Below are 19423 nucleotides of genomic sequence, written 5' to 3' on the forward strand. Positions count from 1 at the left end.
ATCATACACCCAGAAAAAGATAATACGTCCCCCAACATGCAAAAATGTGGTTTAGGCTGAGCTATCAGGAATACGGAAAATTAATATATCATTATTCAAGTTACATTTACCTTTTACCAACCTCTACTGTGCCTTTTTCTAGTTTACCTCATCAGCATCTTACTGCACACTGTTCTCTGTTCAAGGAATAACATGCAGAGTTCACCCTCATGTGAAAACACTATATTATTTATGTAAAGAATGGCTATAAACTTTAAATAGGAGTTTCAAATCCAAGGAAGCAACTCTCTATCAAAAGCTTCAAATTTATAGAATTTGAGGACTACCTGTTTTTTTTTTTTACTTTCTACATACTCCCCCAAACCCACTCTTGGCTAAATCTTCTTTCTCTATCTTATTATCACAAGTTTTAATTATTACTACAATGTTACATTAGTGTTACCCACTGTCCATTACCCAAAGACTAGCAGAAAGGTTTGTGTCTAATCTGTACAGAGACACGAATAAATCTGAAATTTGCTCCACTGAAATAATTCTATTCTCATACAGAATCCTTCTAGATCACCTGAAATTAAAGTAATTATTAGAAATTATAGGTTGATAGTTCATAGTAGCAAGAATTTATTGACAATAATTTATTTTACTGGCACCTCTTCTTTGAACAGCAGCTTCTAACTCCAATGAAAGCAACACAAGAAATGGATTTCATTTTTTTTCCTTCCAGGCAATGCATACAAAAGTTTCCCTGCCATATTACAGATTTTTCTTTTAGTGAGCATGCAGTTTTCTCATCTTCACTCCAACTATGATTGACAGGATTGCTTCTGTTCCATTTCCATACAGAAGGTTAAGACTTAAGAAGTGAATGTGCATTTTGCCGTGCGAAAAATTAATGCAAAAATTTATGTTCAAAGAAAATGACACTTCTATGGTTTGAATTTTCAAGCACATTCAGCCTAGGCATAATTAATGTGAGCAAAAGGGGAAAAGAGCCAGTCAATTTGCGGAATATCATAGACTTGTTTTTCTGTTATCCAGGCTGATCCCTGGATCCTCCTTCTTTGCCCTCTCACTCCTGCTGTTTCTCTACCCTCCTTCCCGCCCTTCCTGACTCCCACAGCCTTTGCTTTCTTCTGCCCAAGCCCTTGCCTTCTTGAGCCCTACACACTCACTTTAAAATCAGATGCAGCCTTGTGCCTGCCTTATAATTTGAGAGCTGCTGAACTGAATTGTCCCCTACAATCTGTTTTCCTACAATTCCAACACCACTTGCTGAAACTGAAGCTATCACTGAAATGAAGTTATAGTAGCAGAGAGTAAACCAAGACCTTTGCCGAGGTTGGGTTCAGCTATTCCGTGAAAGGAAATTTTGTCCTGCATTGGATTACTTTCATTCTGGTCTTAACACACTACCAATGTAACTCTAGAGAAGATATGTCCATACTGATGTGTCCACACATGTGGATATGCATGGCAGTGCATAGCCACTCAAAATGCTTTTTTGGGATGATATTCAGTGTAGTCCTAGAAGCTACAGGAATCTCCATATCTATATGACAGAACTTTGGAATAGGATGAGCAAAAACTTCATTGTATTCACCTGCAGACTATTACCCTATTTCTTTCATAAACAAGGAAATAAATAAAAATTAATGACACTCTTAAAGAAATTTAAAAAAAAAGAAAATAACAGTGTGTCAAAGATGGGTACCTCATTCATGCTGTCCCACAAGTCATCACTACGAGCAGTTCCATAGTTGTGATTATGCAAGTATACCTCAATGCCAGCTCGGAAAACATCCTTTGTGAGATAATGCTTCAGCATCAAAATAAGTGAAGCCCCCTGTAGGGAGGAAAAAAAAAAGGAAAATGAATTGGCAAAGTAAAGTTACAGAACCATCTAAAGCATATGCATATTGTAGCTATTTCACAGTAGAAGAATAACTCAGAAGTTGGAGATTTTATTCCAAACAATATAATTTGAATAATTACTTTAAACTCAGTTGCTATTCTTTTCAATTTTGTTATTCTTCTAATATTTCATAAACTCCAAACACAGTTACCAAAAGACTAATACAGCTTGAAAATTTGTCCCAGCTGCTTTGGAAAAAAATATTTTAAAGGCTCAAATTACAGTTATACAACAGGCTAGCAGAAGCTGACATTTTTTCTATTTAACATCATCTGAAAAACATTGTCTTCTTATTAATAAGTCTCTTCTAACTGCCCTTTTTCATTACCAGTACTCATCTATATGGTAAGAACAGCACTTGTGAGACAGTGTTTAACAGTCATATGATCTGCAGTTATACCAAAAACCTGAAAGTACAGGAAAAAAATGAGATACACTTGGTAGGCTGGAATTGACTAGAGAATGAAAAGTGCATTTTGACAGTGTTTAGATACAGCCATGTTTTATTATAAAAAAAAAAATAGTAATTGAGTAGTTTTAATATCAAAATGGCTACGAATGCTTCACAGTCACTAGTAAGTAAATCTCCTGAGGACCTGCATACTGTACAACTGAGTGCAGATCAGAGACATACATTATGAATCATTTAAAGGTGCACTTGATATTTTCAGAGTGGAATCTCACTGTTTCTGAGAAAGGAACAAGAAATAAAGATGATTTTAAAGAGATCACGTATTGTTCTCACGCATTCCAAAATCAAGTTTTGGAATTTGAGTAACATCTTACCGGAAACTGAAGGCTGCCTGGTTATTCATTGTCATCAAACTGCAGGAACAGCCCCTACTGTACTTTTTAATAATATGGTCATAATTTCCTCTTCTTCATGCATCCATACTTCAACTACAGCTCTGCCACTTTGTTTCTCTTACTGTCATATCCTTCCAAACACTCTGTTGTTGCAGGTGGATTTTGTCCCACCCATGGGTGCTAGATTTACTGATAGTCTGCAAAACAGCCAAGCTAAAAATAATACCCTGCAATAATTCCTATTCTAGACAGTACAATGGAGAGGCCACCTACAAATCTGTGTCTGTTGGCAGGACAGTAAAACAAATTAAGTTGTACAATTCAGTAACAGACCACCCTTAGCTGATTAGGGACTAAATTGCAGGTGTCTTCTCACTCAAATTGCCAAGAGCTAAGCTACAGGGTCAAAAGCAGTGGAATATGAAGACTGCATGCATGAATGAGAAGCTATGCAATGAAATCCTCTGAAACACAGAAAGCAGCGATGAAAACACCATTTCTGACAAAGCAAGGGCAAAACCTCTTTCGGTTAGCTCTTAAACTCAAAGCTGTAGATTGGTACAATTCTATTCAGAATGTGCACGTACTTATTAGAAGCAATAAATAAAACAATTCTCCAAATATAACGGCATACTAATTGACTGAACCTCCAACCCAATCACTTGGGGAACATTTCCATTCAAATTACATAGAGAAGTTCCAATTGGGCCACCAGGTAAACTGAAAATCACACATCTCTGTTCTTGTAGTTCATTAAAAAGAGTCCAAAATAAACGGAAGCACATCACTATTGCAGGTCTATCTGGCATCTCAGGTTACTCAAGGATGCCAGACAACTTGTGTTGATCAGTTGAGACTTGCCAAAAGAAATCAGAGTAGACAAACCAAGACTTTTATGGGAACTGCATTCCACCAGGCAGAGGAAGAGTCAGTATTTGATTATTTTCTAGTAAACAATAGCTGTCCCCATGGTTTCTAATTAAATCACAGTATAATACAGTGATGGAAAAAATGTCAGCTAATCCAAAACATACAGAAGGCTTTCCTCCAACACTACCAAAATCATGGGATGCAGAATCTAAAACCTGAGACAGTGTGAATAAAAATTTTGCAAGTACAGGTATTTCTTCTCTTATGCATTTTTACATGAGGCACTGTGAAGTTTTAATAACATAAGCCTCACACACAACCCTCACTAGACATTAGAAATATTCAACTGTCAGACAACTAGGACATGCAGTAAAATAATTTTACATTTCAGAGGCAAGCCTCCAGTCCAGGAAGTCTTTAAAATACTGGGACTTTTTTAAAGCAGGGAGAGTATAAGAAGGAGTGATTACTTCAACAAATGTTTTGTCGTTACTCTTTTCTTAAGCATTTGTTACAGTCTGCTATCGGAAAAAGAATAAATGTCTAACTGGATATGTCACTTCACCCAGTAGATAAAGATACTTACATCTTCATGAGTATTATACTTTGTGCTGAAGCATTCACCAAGATATTAAGTAAGAACACAAATACACACACATAATATTTTCCTAACTGAAAGCTACGTAGATGGTCAGAAACATTACTGAGAAATCCTGCATTGTTTGTATTAGGTGTAAATAACCCCCAAACGTTTGCCAATACATGCCTGCTTGCTCATGATTCCACATTCATGTTTTCAATAGCTACTACGTAATTTTTCAAATGCTTCCAAATATTTTTACAGTTACCTTGATATAAGAAAGTGCATCAAACATTTCCTCTATTTGCTCTGAAGACTGAACAGCAGAAGAGACTGGATGTGAAGAATTCAAGGAATCCTTCATCATAGCCTTGAAAATTAAATTAAGGAAATCTTCATCCTAGAAGAGAAACACTTATAAGTGTTTAGGAAGCAGGAGCTCACATGGTAAGCAGGAAAGTAAAAGTTGTCTCTGCATTGCTCTTCCATTGCTCTATGTAGCAACAGAATTATCAGGGGTAGCATTTATACAATCTACTCTTTCCCTGCCATATTTTAAGAGTGGAATCTCACCTTTGAGTTTGCATCATTATCCAGACCCTTAAGCTCCTGTCTCATATAAATGCATCATTGGCACTAGACAAAAAAACTACACCTTCTAAATAAAGTGTGTGTCACATTTCAGATTTGGCTCACCAGTGTTTTCAGTTCATTTACAGGACACAGGGAATACAAAAACATGACTTTAGTATGCTTTCAGCATGAAGTCTAGAGAAATTACTCACTACAGTGATGTCTGTGAGAATGTAAACAGCACCTTATCTAGTGATTACCAAGGTCTCTTACTTCTTTCTTCTAGAATGAAGATAGTTGAATTTTATTTTTACATTGGTACCAGAACAAGAAAATCCCAAACATTGTAAACAAGCTGACTGTACCATATTAGTTGTCATTAGTCCATTTCATTTCATCAAGATGAGCAAACAATTCTCTATGCAGTAGAGAGTTACAAAAAATTAAAAAAAAAAAAAAGTTAAAAAATTTACAACCTGTGTGAAACACAATAAAAATTAAAGTTGAAAACTTGAAAGCTATTCTTAAATGGAGACGTTCTGGGTGATTTTTTTTTTTTCCTTACCAAAACACATTTTGGCACCATCAAGTGGTGCAATGAAATATTGGTGAAGGCACCTTGTCAGGTACCTTTCAGAATGAAGTATGCAGGTGTTAGATGTGTCCTTGTTGAAATGGGATGCTAGTTTTGTGTCCTGCCCTCAGCACATATGCACCCAACAAGTAGAATACCTATATAAGCATACTTTTAGTGACAATCGAACTGAACAACCAAGCCAAGCCAAATGAAAAACTTTTGAAACACCCAGTGCTGAGAAGGAGTTCTACTGAACCGTATTAGCAACCCAAGTTTCTTAATACTAACAGAGTGATTTAAGAAATCAAAAATCACACTTAATTCTGAATGCTGAGAAGGACACAATCCATCAAGCAGGAAACAGTCAGTACACATCAGGTGTTTAATCCCATGACTAACGCAAATCACACAAACACACCCAGAAGTTGATTTCAGAGCTCAGGTATGTCTTTTCCTAGGAGATACCTTTAGTCAAAATGCAAATTAGTCTTTCCACTACCCCCTCCATTTAGTTCCACTAATCTTTATTTCTCTGTGATTCTTAGCGACAGGAATGGTTTATAACAATAGTTGTTATTACTTCCTTGGAGAAGAAAGGTCAAATTTGAATCCATCATGTTTTCCAGAGTCTGAAAATCTAGGTCACTTAGTACCTGAATGAGTTTTTAAATAATCACTATCCTATTATATAAAAAATATTCTACCCTTCAGCCATATAGGTAACAGAAGTGCCTATGGGAGCAGTGCATTGTACTACTAAGTGTAAGTTAACGCTATCAGAATTTTCTGTGGGGGACCATTTGATACTTTACTACCAGGTCCACTGACTTGTGAAACCCAAACTGATTCAGACAAAAGCAAGTATGACAATGATGGAAAGGCAGGAGTTACTCCAGTCATATTTAGTAACCTAAAGCCTCCTAAGTCTATCAGGAAAAGCAGAGGCAGACAGACTCGGTCAACAATATATTTGGACTTGTTTATTAAAAATATTAAGTTATAATGTGATATACAGACACCTACACTTTTTAACACCTGCTATTTTGTGCAGAATGCTTTAACCTACACTAAGTAGTAGACTCCAATGTAGACTACTAGCAAAATAAAGCAAAAATATTAAATAATCACAAAAACAATGTATCCTTCTCGAAGCCACTTTCACCATAATGAGAGTGCCAAAGCAAAGACGTAGCATGATCCCAATGGTGCCCACAGTGAATGTAAGTATCAGTGCTTTACAGGCAGCATTAAAAACAGATAATAGTGAAGGTAAAGTATAGTTACAGAAAGTACTTACTGAATGTAATTCTGGAAAAATCTCCTCCATGGCAAAGTATTCCATGAAAGTGGCAAATCCCTCATTCAGCCAGAGATCATTCCACCATTCCATAGTTACTAGATTGCCAAACCACTATGAAAGACCAAAACCATCATTGTTTTCCTAGAATTAAAATCAAACGAGTACACTACCGCTCCATCCATCCTCTTATCTTGTGGTAAAATCAAGTTCAGCCAAAACCACGGTAATGTTTCTGCAGGCACAACTCCCCAGGTACGTCACGGTGGTTGCACTCTGCCTGTCGTGCTGTAGAAAATACAGCTGCAGGTTTTCTGAACAGATGCAGTGCACAACCCAGTCACAGTCAGGGGAGGGGTGAATTTAAGGACAGGATTGCACTTAAAAAAACCAAACAAACAAAAAAGGAGAAAACAGTAATCTTCCCAGTCTAGTACCTGATGGGCAAGCTCATGTGCTATCACTGCAGTTATTAACTTCTTGTCCCTTGCTGAAGAAGTATTATTGTCAAACAAGAGTGTTGTTTCTCGGAAGGTGATCAAGCCCCAGTTTTCCATCGCACCGGACTGAAAATCAGGAATTGCTACCAGATCTGGAAAGGATTTGAAAGAAGCTTTTGAAAATTGCTTGTTAAAGCAATTCTGTCCTTCAAGCCTACCTTTTATATTACATAATCAATAAAAACCTCATTATTTAAATCCTGTGGTGTGAACATACACTCACTACTCAAGCAAAAAGCCTGAGATTAATAATCCTGTTTCTCTAGTAGTACTCTGACACAAGAAACTTAAAGCACTTCAGAGACACTCCCTATGGATCCTGCATGAACAAAAGTAATAAGGAAATGGGGTGGCCCCTACTGAAAGTAGTGTCTTAGAAAACTATATTTCGCTATCTTTCCAGTCAAACTAATGCATGCAGAGAAGTCAGGCTGCAGATCTTGCACTTTAGAACATGGTTCACAGACTGAGAATTATCTCACTACCAAGTTAAATTCACACAGAATTATTTATTTGATGCTGTTTATGTACAAGTTTAAGCAATCTGGTTCCAAAAGCTCACAAAAACTTTCCAGCCTGGGACTCGCTTAATACTTGCACTCAGTCAAACATGTAATGATTTTTTAAAATTATTTTAATAATTTCATAGTTGTAATACTTTTGGGGTTTTTTTAATGAAAATTCCCACGCATTTTTCAGGTTAGGGTTTCTTCTTATGTTTAAAAAAAGTTCAAAAGAACTTACCTAATTTTTCAAGAGGGTATTTCATTAAAAAGTACTTCTGATAAAATTCCAGAAGTTTCACCGCTGTGTCTAGGGCATACCCAACTTGGTTCAGATGCTGTGGTACTGCATAGACAGATACCTAGTCCAAACAGAGAAAATATTTTGAAACTTATAGCTACAGAAGATTTGGAACTGAAGGAGGAGCTGGAAGGAGTTCCTGAAACAGGCAGGACACAGTTTTGGCAGTACACTCATAAATTACAAACACAAGCTGTCAATAAAAAGCTAATTTTTCTTGAAAGAGCTTATTAACTAGCCAAAATACAGGCACAGTGTCTAACTGACCAATGTGTATGCAAGAACAATTCACACACAATTTACTCACAGTATCCCAGAATGCCCAAATAAGGAATAATATAATCCTAGAAAAGTCCTAGAGAATCAGACAAAGGATGTAACTCAAACAATGGATGTAAACTAAACTCTTGTGTACCCAAATAAGATAAAGAACAAATGTTACAGTTTTCGGCGGTGAAATGCTATGACGCTCTGCCTGCTCCAGAACTGAGGTCAAGATGTCAAAAGAAGATGCAGAAGGACCAAAAAAGGACTTCCACCAAGGGTGTGACTATGTAAAGCAAGCTAATGAATATTTATTAGGTAAGTGAGAGTATCTAATGACTATGTAAACAGTATGGGTAATAAAAAGGCCTATCTGTCTGTTATTCAGTATGTTCAGTTAGAGGAGCTATCCTCTGAACAACCAGCATGCTGAATAAAGAATGACCTTTTTAACACCTACAGACTGGGGTTAAGAGGTTTGTCTCTGCTACTTTTAGTATCACTATCATTATGATAACACTGGTGCAACCTGCCAGAAATTCTCTCAAGAAACAATAACTGGCATAAAGCTCCATTTCCCTATCTAAGGTAGGGCCACATCAGACATGATGCAAGAAGCATCCATAAAAACTGAGAGGTTATAGTCTCCCTCTATTCATGTTGAATTGTCTGTATCAAGAAAACAACTTTGATTAGGTTACAGGTCGGCTGAGGTTTAGGACACCCTCTCATTAACAAAAGCAAAAATATGTGGAGATCAATTTTCCAGTTTCATTTAAAAAAAAAAGTCCCTCTCACTTTGATACAAATTAGTAAACAAATGACATTTCAAATAGATGGATAAGGTGACCTTTTGATTTTTGAGTTTGAATGAAGCATACACAAGTAAGAATCTAGCCTAGTGTTCCTGGAGTTCAAAAGTATTATTAGCTGCACATATTAAGCTCAAAACCAAAGTATAAAAAAGCCCCAGGATCTTGTGGAGTTGAGAAAAGCAACTTTACTTCAATTCCAAGCTGTCTTAGAGCATTCATGATAATAAACTTACTCCATGTGAACTGCTTAGCTCAAATGCTTTGAATCTCCCAGCGACAAATTGCTAGAAGCATCTTGAGTCTGTATTTCATGGGAAATGTCATTATATGCTTCCTTTTTACTGAATTCCTTGGCCTACTAGACACTGCTGGCAACAGAAAAACCCACTAGCTGGACTCTGGTATGATCATTTTTATTCTCCCTTCAAGCTGGTAAGTACTCTTAAGAAGTTAAAAATATTAATAAATAAAAATAATAGTAAATAAGTAAGTAAATAAATTTTTTTTAGAACGTAATAAGTATTTTTAATAAGCTAAAAAGTTTTTTGCCTCAAAGAACTGGTTATATGGTTTTACCAGAACACACTTCAAATACAGACCTGAATAGTAGCCACAAGGGGGGAAAAAAAGTTAAACCGTCTGTTCCATTCAGCTGTATACAGAAATATTTGTCTAAATGAGAATCAAAGCCTTTGTGTATATAGGATTAAAGTGAGGGCTTCTTCTTCTGCAGTGCTACTAGCACTATTCCCTCTGGCTCTTTCTAGGTACATAATGACATTTCACCACAAAGGGAAAGTTCCTGCTAGAGAGTCATGAAAGTTATTGCTGTCATGAAACTTCTGCACTTTCTAAAACAAGATGAAGAAGCAACTCCTAATATTACCATGTTTTTTCTTTAGTTACTCTAATTGCACACGTAGAAACAGGTCACATCCTTGCAAAGCACAAAGATCAAACAGGACCAACTGTTTGATTTTTTTGAACCTTTGGAAAAACAAAACCTTCACGATGAAGTAATTGCATTTAAGTAACTAAATGTGGATTTAAAATCAGCCTAAATTTGCTTTACTGCAGGGGATGGGTTTCTTAAGGTAGGTTATCTTTGCTGGTACAGAAAATACTTGTGACACTGCTTTAAACCAAGTGTAGGTGTTCCTGTAAACTGTAACGTTTCTTTACATCCTAAGAACAACTCTTGGCTTGCATGACATTACTGCTCACAGATGAAGCAGCGAAACAAAGAGTTTAAAGTTTCCAGCTCTAACAGCTCTTAGGAATTTTACATTTTGTAAATTTCCCTCGTTAACAAGATCTGATGCTGAGCCCCTTGCTGTAAAAATATTCACGGCCTGATATAAGCCCTGAACTCAGTTCAACTTACAATATATGGCTTTTGTTCCCTACCTATAATGAGTAAAATAAAACCAAGAAAAAAATGTAAATTTAAAAGAAAACAGAGTTTGCTTGTTGGTTTGGGAATCTTTCTGTTTTGTTTTGGTAGGCTGGTTGGGCAGGTGATGCAGAAAAAGTGAAACAAACACATACCAGACTCCCATTAGTTTCCTGACTGATGTTTTTCAAGTCTGCAACAACGAAAGCTACTAGATAGGTGCTCATCTTCAAACTCACAAAAAACTCATCTTGAACAATTCCATTTGTCACAGGAGTAGTGGATTTCTGCAGGTGAAATTAAATATTATTAATGCAGGCAAAAGAACACTAAGACATACAAGGAATCAATGTTAAATAATTCATGCTAGGAACAATTTACAGGCAAATTTACACAAATATCTTCATATTTTGGTTATATTTCAGTGGGACAGATGATACTTACAACAGTGTAACAAACTTAAGAAGAAAACAAACATTTAAGCCTACCCAAAAATTATTTGTCAAGCTTTATTATGAAGTATTACCAAACAACTACATTGTTGGAGAAACAGTCCATCTAATTTAATTCACACTTAAAAGTCCCAGTATAATCCGAAGTCAACATAAAGACTAGCATTAATTCAAGGGAGTTCTAGGCTAGATCAGAGACATAGTTCAGAATAGCCTACTAAAAATACTGGTATTGCATGAGTTACATATTTGTCTCTTCTTAGAAGTCTCTTCAAAACTAGGTAACTAGAATCATTAATTATTTTAAAACAGAGCACAATACCCCTCACATTCACTCTTAAAAACTGAAAGAAATTGCATTTAAAAAAACTGGGGAAAAATCTATGATTCCAGTTAGTTGAAAGCAAAATCATGCCCAGTTTAAACATACACAGTCAAAAGTAACTGAGTGGTCAGTCTTCTGAAATAAGATACCACAGTGTATCTCAAATTAACTTTTGGTACGCAGGTTTTCTTTAATATTAGTCTGGTTAAACTGGTTTAACTGGTTAAAAAAAAATCAGTTATCCTCATTTTAAAAAAAAGAAAGAAACCCAACCAAACAAACCCACAAACAGTAACACCATAAGCCCAAACCACACAGTTTATTTCTATCCTTAATGTGTCAGCCACTATACATTGCCTTGTTAGTGATGCACATGCTAGCTGACAGGGCCTGCTTCTGAGATCTCTTGCTCATAGAGTATGGACAATTATCTCAGAATGTCTGCTACAAACATGCAGCAATGGTAAACCATCATTTACTTTCTGCACATGAAGGACTAGGCAAGTTGTTGAGAGATGCCTTAGGCACTTGTCCAGCTCCTAGCAGAAGAGAATGAGCGAGCACCCTTCCTTGTTTTACATAAAATACAAGAGTGGTCCACCAGAATCTCAGTGAAGAAAAGAACAGCAAATAAAGTGCTCTTAGCTCTGGATGTAAACTAAAGTGCTGCAACTCTAAAGTTAAAGTTAAAGTAATTCTAAAGTATCAACACAAATCCAGGAACATAAATATTTGTACACTGTGAAAAGATATTATTCCACAAGATTGCAACCATTAGCTGCGTTTTCAAAAACAAGGTAGCTGCATCAGCACCTGAGCTTTAGACAACTTTCTAGAGCACAAGCTGCACAGTGCACATGCATGTCCCACCAACAACAGGGGTGTAATTTTTTTCATTATGGGTTAGATCAATGTCAGCATTGAGTTTCTTTTGGGTGATAAATTGTGGTAACGTTTTGATGAGAGAGGACCTAGTTCACACAGACTAGAAAGTGTTAGTCTTGCTGGTCTGTTTGAATAAATTAGGCTTCTATAAAGGCTTGTCCAAAGGCTTAATGGCATAAAACATCATCATAAAATTCAGATATGCTCTTACAAGATTTTGCCTGAAAAGATCTAACTGAAGGAATTTCAGATCCCTCAATCTGGAGTTGACTCTGTATTCACACCTCACTTCCCCTTGTTTAGGTACAGAAGTGTGACCTTCAAGATCAGGCATATCTTTCACAGAGTTGGTGCTAGTTACACAAACTACTGGTAAAGATAGTTAGCAAGGACAGAAAACTTGAGGCAGTTGAGACCAACATCACCACCAACAAAACTCCTGCAAAATAATCACTCATTTAATTTCAACAGGAATCCCTCAACCATTTAACTGTCCGACAGCAACATCCTACACCATGCACTGCATTGAACAGTTGTTTTCTCTAGAAAGTTCAAGCTTTTGAGATTGGAATAAAACACCTGTTTCTCAGTCATACACTTTATAGCTTATCCACTCAAGTCTCAGAATCACAGAATGTTCTGAGTTGGAAAGGACCCACAAGGATCACCAAGTCCCAGCTCCTAAGTAAATGGCCCATACAGGAGACTGAACCCATGACCTTGGCGTTATTAGTCAATTCCCTGGACATTAATGCAATAAAAACACAATCAAAAGCAGTTAAACAGATTACCTAAGCAGCAGCTCTACTAGAATTCCTCTACAAAAGCATGTACCTTTGGCATATTTGACAGAGTGGAAAGTTTCTCATCTCTTTTGATCTTGACTAAAAAAGTAGCTTTAAATGCAGGTTCATCAAAGCATGGAAAAGCAGACCTTGCTGCCAGAGGCTCAAACTGAGTTGCTGCAAACCACCTAATGGGAAGAGTAGAGAAGAGCAAAATAAGAAATATGGAAAGGACAAACGTAGCTTATTTAAGATAAAATAGTAATTTCTCTCCTGAACCTTCTGAGAGCTTGTTGTGGAAGTAGCATTTTGAATTGTAAATTACAAGGTTGGTCCAGCCAGAATAAACATTTCATTAACAGTTTTTTTAAAACTCAGTACTGTATTTATTTGAGGAGTAATCTTGCTTGGTTGATTTTTGCTTTCTGAACAAAGGAAAATACATTTGGAATAACACAATTACAGAACAATCACCAAAATATAAGCCAGCCAGTTTCCAGAAAGGAGGAACAAAAAGGAGATTGAAAAATGAAGTTAGAGGGCGTGCCCACTAAACAAGAGTTTTGAAACCTCAGCAGCAGACAGGACTACAAGGAAGTTTTTTCATCTAATTGCCATGCCATTTCCTGCAGATGCTCCCACAGCTCAACCAAATGTATGCCTGCTCCCTGTGCTGGCTAGGAGATGGATTCTGTCTAAGTTCATGCAGTGCCTTGTCTCCCATCCAAAAGTCAGTCATATCACAGACTTCTCAGCAGTGTACATTACTAATGTAGTATTTTTATACTAACTAGTTGCAGAAACTATGGCTTTTGATAGTGAGCATCTCTGACTTCTGCTCCTGCAAGAGAACAACAGGAGTTCAATGAGAAGCTTACTAATTGAAGTTGTGTATCTACTGGAGCTAAACAGTGGAGAGAGCAGTGGTTCACACTGCTTTTTTTTTTTTTCCCCCTTTTTGTTTTGTTACCTACTGCCAAGTTACCCACAAGTTTTTTGGGGGTTTATTTGTTCCACACTATGACTCCAACATTTTTAGACGTACAACTTTTCTGAGAAGGCACACTGCTGACAATTCATAAGACTAAACTCCATGCCTGCTTTCAACTTCTCACTCTTCTCTTCCTCCTGACAAGTCGGTGGAGTTTTACTCCACGATTTTACAGAAGAAAAACAAATAATAAAGAATCATTCCGCAAAAAATTATAAGTACGGCCCAACTTATTAATTTTTTATTTTGCTTCTGGCAACAGTGAGCTATTTTGCCATTTTATATTTTTTTTTATATTTTTGTGACAGTATAAAACATCTTTAAAATAAAGTAAAACTAAACTAGAAGAAAATACATTTTCTAGCAAAATCAGCTTGACAGCTTGACTTTTATACAGAAAATACAGTAACAACAGAGGTTGTCAGAATAGTCTGCATTTGTAAAAGCACAGACATTAGGCACACAGAGACAATGCCTCTGCAAATAGAAGAGGCAGGCAAGGCAACGGCAGTGTTGACAGCAGCAAAGAGTTACCTGAAACAGATTTACTGAAAAGCATACAGGTTAAAACATGTGCTACATCCTGTTCCTGAACACAAGTAGGTAGCATTGGACCAAAGGGGGACAGAAACTCAAGAACGAACTTATAGGTCATATTTTTCCTCTGTGATCACACATTCTCTTTCTACTACAGTAAATACAAGAAGAAAAGAAAATTTCAACTACATCAGGCTAGAAAAAACCCACAGTTTCAGGAAGAGGCCAATGAATGTTATGTTTCCCTGGACTTTGCCTGACTGCCATGACTTTTCAAATATGATTGAGAGTGGCTTGGCAACAACATCTGCCAGTTCCCCTAACACTGTGCAGTGCATCTCACTGAGGCCCATGGACTTGAGTGTCCTGGTTCTTCCAACAGTCTTGAACCTGATCTCCTCCTGTAATGATGGGACTTTGTTCCCCTTGTTCGTGTCTTGAGACTCAAGGACTTGAGAGATGTGGGAAGGATTTCAAAAGAGAAAAACTAAAAATTAAACAAACCAAAAGCCACACTACAACTACCTACAACCCCTATACTGCACTACGTTCCACTGTAGGAGAGGTTGCCCTGACTTAATGAACTCACCCATGAAAGACATTTTTCAGATAGATTATAAAGATTGATATTTCTCAATAGGAATAAGTTGTAGAAAACGTCTGATAAAACCCCCAACCCTTTTTGTTACCAAAGCACAGCCTAGAAGGGACAGAAGAGAGAAGCTGCATTTGTGGGCATACCTTTGCTTAGAATTCTCATCCTTGTAAGAAATTTTGTAAAAGCCATAGTAGGTGTCCGACAAATTAGATGAATATTCTATGTTGATAGTATAATTCTGTCCTACAAGGAGAGCCTCTGGAGTCATGACTGCAATCTGATCATGCAATGGATATTCCAGGAATTCAACTGGCTTTGCTTGATGCCCTTGTGATGAAGTAATGGTTGCCTTGGTGATATTAAGTCCTGAGCTGTGAAGTACAATCTTCTGAGTTACCCGGAGGATGCTGACCACTATTCTTACAGAGCCTGCAAATTTCAAAGTAGTTAGGTTTGGCTGCAAGACAAGATCATAATGCAGTGGTACAACATCAGTAGGAAGCCTAATTTTTGCCCATGGAAATACTTTTCCATTGGTTGCCAAAGGGTATATTAGTTCCATTGTGTGATTTTTTCTATGGCAGCCTTCTTTGGTAAAGGTACATTTGGGAAGAAGATAAATCACTATTACTAACGAAACTGCAATCACAAAAACAACTGTGCAAACCACCATGGTCCTCACAGAGGGCACTGAGCACGATCCATTTGGATTTTGTCTATATGCAGACATGTTATTCTGCAGATCTGAGCTTCTGTTCATGAAGGACATCCCCAGTAGTTTTGCTGATGACCCGTAATCCTCTTCATCATCGTCCATTTCATGCTCTCCAAGGCCACGCACCAAGAGACGGGAGCTCCTTGGTTCATATTCCACTTCATCAGGCTCCAGGGGATGTAAACAAGGCTCTTTTGCCAAGTCAACCACATCGGGCTCCTCTTCAAACATACTGTTTTCAATCATATTCCTGGGTAACTGAATTCGATCTGAAAAAGAAATAACCATATATATTACATCACAAACAAAAGGCTTGAGCATAATACCTCAAAGATACTTTACCGAATTACAGAGTGGGAAACACTTTTACAGCACATGCCACCAAGACCTCTTCAATTTTCTCTCCTAGGTTTGTTTCCAGGAAATATTTCTGTGCCTTTCTGCCTAGTGTAATTTTGCTTTCAGTATCTTCAAAAGGATGCTTGTGCATGATCGTAAATGTTTTGCACCATAACTGGAGATCAGCTAAATCACTGCACAGTTCACTTATGTTACTGTCTTGGCTGCATTTCCTCTGCCCCAGTAACCTATTTTTGTATTTGACTCAATTATCTGAGTTAGATTATTTTCTATGTTGCACGGTAAAGCACCGTAGCCAATATAGTCTTAGAGGTGCTTCCAAATATACTAGTTACTAAGTTCTTTAGCAGAGGAGAAAATCTGCCAGTGTGTTGGCAGCCACACAAATAAAACATCCATTTGACATTTTTAAACTTCATTTTTCACACACATCCCCAAAATTATAAAAATGTATTTCTCACATTAAAATAGCAGTATAAAAATTACAGTTCAAATTGATCTTCATAAAAGATCTAGCTTGTACAGTGTTTTAAACTGTCCATGCAACTAAGAAGGTAAATCAGTGCCAATCAAACTGCTGGCCTCCATAAAATTTGTCCTTAATAGATAATGTATCACTGAACATAAGTGAGGAATTGAAATTCATACCAAATTCTAAAAGCATCAGATACTCTCATATTCTGCATGTAGTTATATTTTAATGAAAATTCTGATCATACCTGTAACTGTTTATGTAAAAGTTTATCTTTGTTTATGTAAAAGTTTATCTTTCAGTTAATCTGCTCAGTGGAAAGTGGAAAAAAACAAAAACACTGTTGGAATTTTGTATAGGGAATGGGACATGGACATCCAAAAGTAGCTAACTTAGCAGCAAGGAACTTTGTTTTCATATTGTATTTAATCCAAATCACCATAAACAACACAGAAAAGATGCTGATTGGCTTTTCTTATGACACCGCAGAGTTGACTAGAAAGCGAAATCATTCAAATGGAAAAGCTATCTATATGGTGATTTCTTTCCCAAAAGCTCAAGAAATCACACTATCAACTTTTTAGAGGCTTGAAATTAATTTGAATTATTCTCCTGTCACAGTTCTGTCTAAGGGACTAGACAAAACTTTTGTTCAACTGCAAGGCTTCAGAAATTAAACTAATCTTTCAGACATGTAGGTCTACTGCCAAGTGAACAACTATCCCATTGCACCCCTATCTTCCATATTTTGTGTTTTCAGAATGAGAAAGCTGAATTTTTCTTTGGATCTAAACATACTGAAAAGTGGGTCAACTTTTATTAATTTCTGATAAGAACGTACATTTTGCCAATCTCTATATATTTTAGAATACGAGTGTTCCTATAATACATTATTTATTTTATTTTGTATTTTATTAGAGTCAGATTTTCATATGGCTGAAATTCGCAAAGGTGAAAATAAAGTATCTTAAAGAAAAGATGGCAAGAATACTTTCAAACCATATGTACTAGAGTCCTCAGCATTTACTCTAACATGTATCAAGACTTCCTGTTTCAGGCCACAAACTCAGAAGACTATAGTGTCAGTAGCTGTAACACTTAAAAGGCCTTAAAATAAGAAAAAAAAGAAAATAAAAAATCTTAACCCACAAAATTCAGTAAGAAAAAGGTGCACTAGCCAATCTGGACAAGAGACATGGAGATGCATAAGAGCAGGGATTTGTTGGAATTTGTATCTACCTGCTTACCCTTTGTCCCATTGGAAACATGCTGCTCTAACTAGGAATGGCACTGTAGGGTCACAAGATACCTGAGGCTGGAGTTGACTTCAGAAGGCTATCTGTTCAAAGCCCTAGGCAAAAGTGCTTCTGAAATTTCCTGTCCCTGTGGCATTTCCCACTACAGCGCTCATGTGCCACCCTTCAGGCTGGCAGCTGCAGTTCAGTGGCCCAGTACTATGGCTCCAGCTCTACACTGGAGCACGTGCACTCCTATTTCAGACTGGAGGCCACAGAATATAGAGGATAGAAAGCTAATTTAAGTTACAAATGAAAACACACAGAAAAACTAGGGGAGAAAAAGGTGGAAAGACAAAAGTGCTGTGAGACAGAAGCTCTTTCACAATTCCTCTACCGAGGAACAGTCCATCAGGAATTCATCATACTGCTTCTAGCAGAGGTATTTGATTACTTCCCTCAGCTGGTTGATTTTGAAACCTGCTGACTAGCTTCAATTTGAAAACAGAGTCGAGACCAAATTTTGAGTCCCAGTGCCACCCCACCCCAAAACAACTAGCTGCTGGTGGACAACACCCAAATCCATATCCGTGATGTAGAAAAGGCAGGTATTAAAACTCACATCTTAACCACTCCAAAAGGTAGCAGTCAATCAGTACACAGCTCCAAACCCAGCCATGGCATGTGCTGCTGCATGGCCAGCAAAAGAGGTAGAAGACAGGGGAGGCACTGCAGAGGGAAGGAGGAGAAAGATAAAGCGCATAAATCTAGCAGAAAGTAGGTTTCATCAGCTGTGCTGCTCATAGAACAGTTTGCTTTTTGAAGAGCTTACTCTCTAATAAGTTTCTTCTAAAGACAACTACCTTAATATTTGCAAAGTTGCATGCAGGCACTAACAACTATTTTAGTCAAAAAGAATTATACAAAGAAAATATCAAAGCGAAACTAAGATAGAAAAGTTAAACTAGAAGTTAGTTTCAAGACAATTCACAGGTTTAATACCTAAGAGACATTAATTTCTAGGAAACAACAGTTTTAGCCAATTTCTATGGAAGTGTTTGCAAAAATTGGAAGTAACCAAAATCTGTAAGATCAAAACCTTATTGCAGATGAAGAGTATCACCAGATTACTACTCTCCACTGAAAAGAATACTGACAAGGTACCAAAAGGTATTTATGCTGACATATGCATTCACAGAACCACAGATATATTTTTATAATTTTCTTTATTCATAGAATACATTTTCTGAGGATGAACCATGGTAAATTTGTTTAAAACTTTTACAGTTTGGTAACTGTAAACTTCCTGTTTGGTTCACTGGAATTGATAACATGACAGTGTGAGCGAACTGAACTTCTGAGATGTATCGGTTTTAACCCATGGGCTGCCCACAGAAAAGGGAAAACCTAGTATTTTTAAACTGAAACAACCCACAAGGAGTAAGCAGCAGCCTGAGGAGCATGACTGCAAGCATCACATTTCACTGTCATCTCTCATACCATGTATGGCCAAGAGGCAAACATTCTCACTGTAAAACATAATAAAAGCATGTTAATCCAGATATTCAAGCAGATTAATTCAGATTCCAAATATAACATAGGAAAAATTTGTACAACTGCAAGATTAGGAAGCATAACCCATAAAGAAGCTATATGGTTCCAATGAACAACCACTG

The 19423-nt window shown here is 37.0% G+C and overlaps 1 protein-coding gene across 2 annotated transcripts in view; it reads right to left on the bottom strand.

Moving 5' to 3' along the window:
• The window catches only part of LNPEP (leucyl and cystinyl aminopeptidase), a 54720-nt gene that overhangs the window by 14818 nt on the left and 20479 nt on the right, over positions 1–19423 (bottom strand). Inside the window, exons 2-10 of one of the 2 annotated variants that reach the window (XM_027653101.1) lie at positions 18370–18476; positions 15109–15949; positions 12889–13027; positions 10548–10679; positions 7861–7981; positions 7054–7208; positions 6617–6730; positions 4438–4569; positions 1712–1843 (exon numbers count right to left, since the gene is read on the bottom strand). In XM_027653101.1, the coding sequence (XP_027508902.1) occupies positions 1712–1843; positions 4438–4569; positions 6617–6730; positions 7054–7208; positions 7861–7981; positions 10548–10679; positions 12889–13027; positions 15109–15926 (1743 nt within the window). In that variant the 5' untranslated portion in view covers positions 15927–15949; positions 18370–18476. The remainder of the gene's footprint in view (positions 1–1711; positions 1844–4437; positions 4570–6616; positions 6731–7053; positions 7209–7860; positions 7982–10547; positions 10680–12888; positions 13028–15108; positions 15950–18369; positions 18477–19423) is intronic. The other variant, XM_027653100.1, reaches the window with a different exon arrangement.

Source organism: Corapipo altera, unplaced genomic scaffold (assembly GCF_003945725.1).
Source record: "Corapipo altera isolate COAL_440 unplaced genomic scaffold, ASM394572v1 61305, whole genome shotgun sequence".
Classification (NCBI taxonomy): domain Eukaryota; kingdom Metazoa; phylum Chordata; class Aves; order Passeriformes; family Pipridae; genus Corapipo; species Corapipo altera.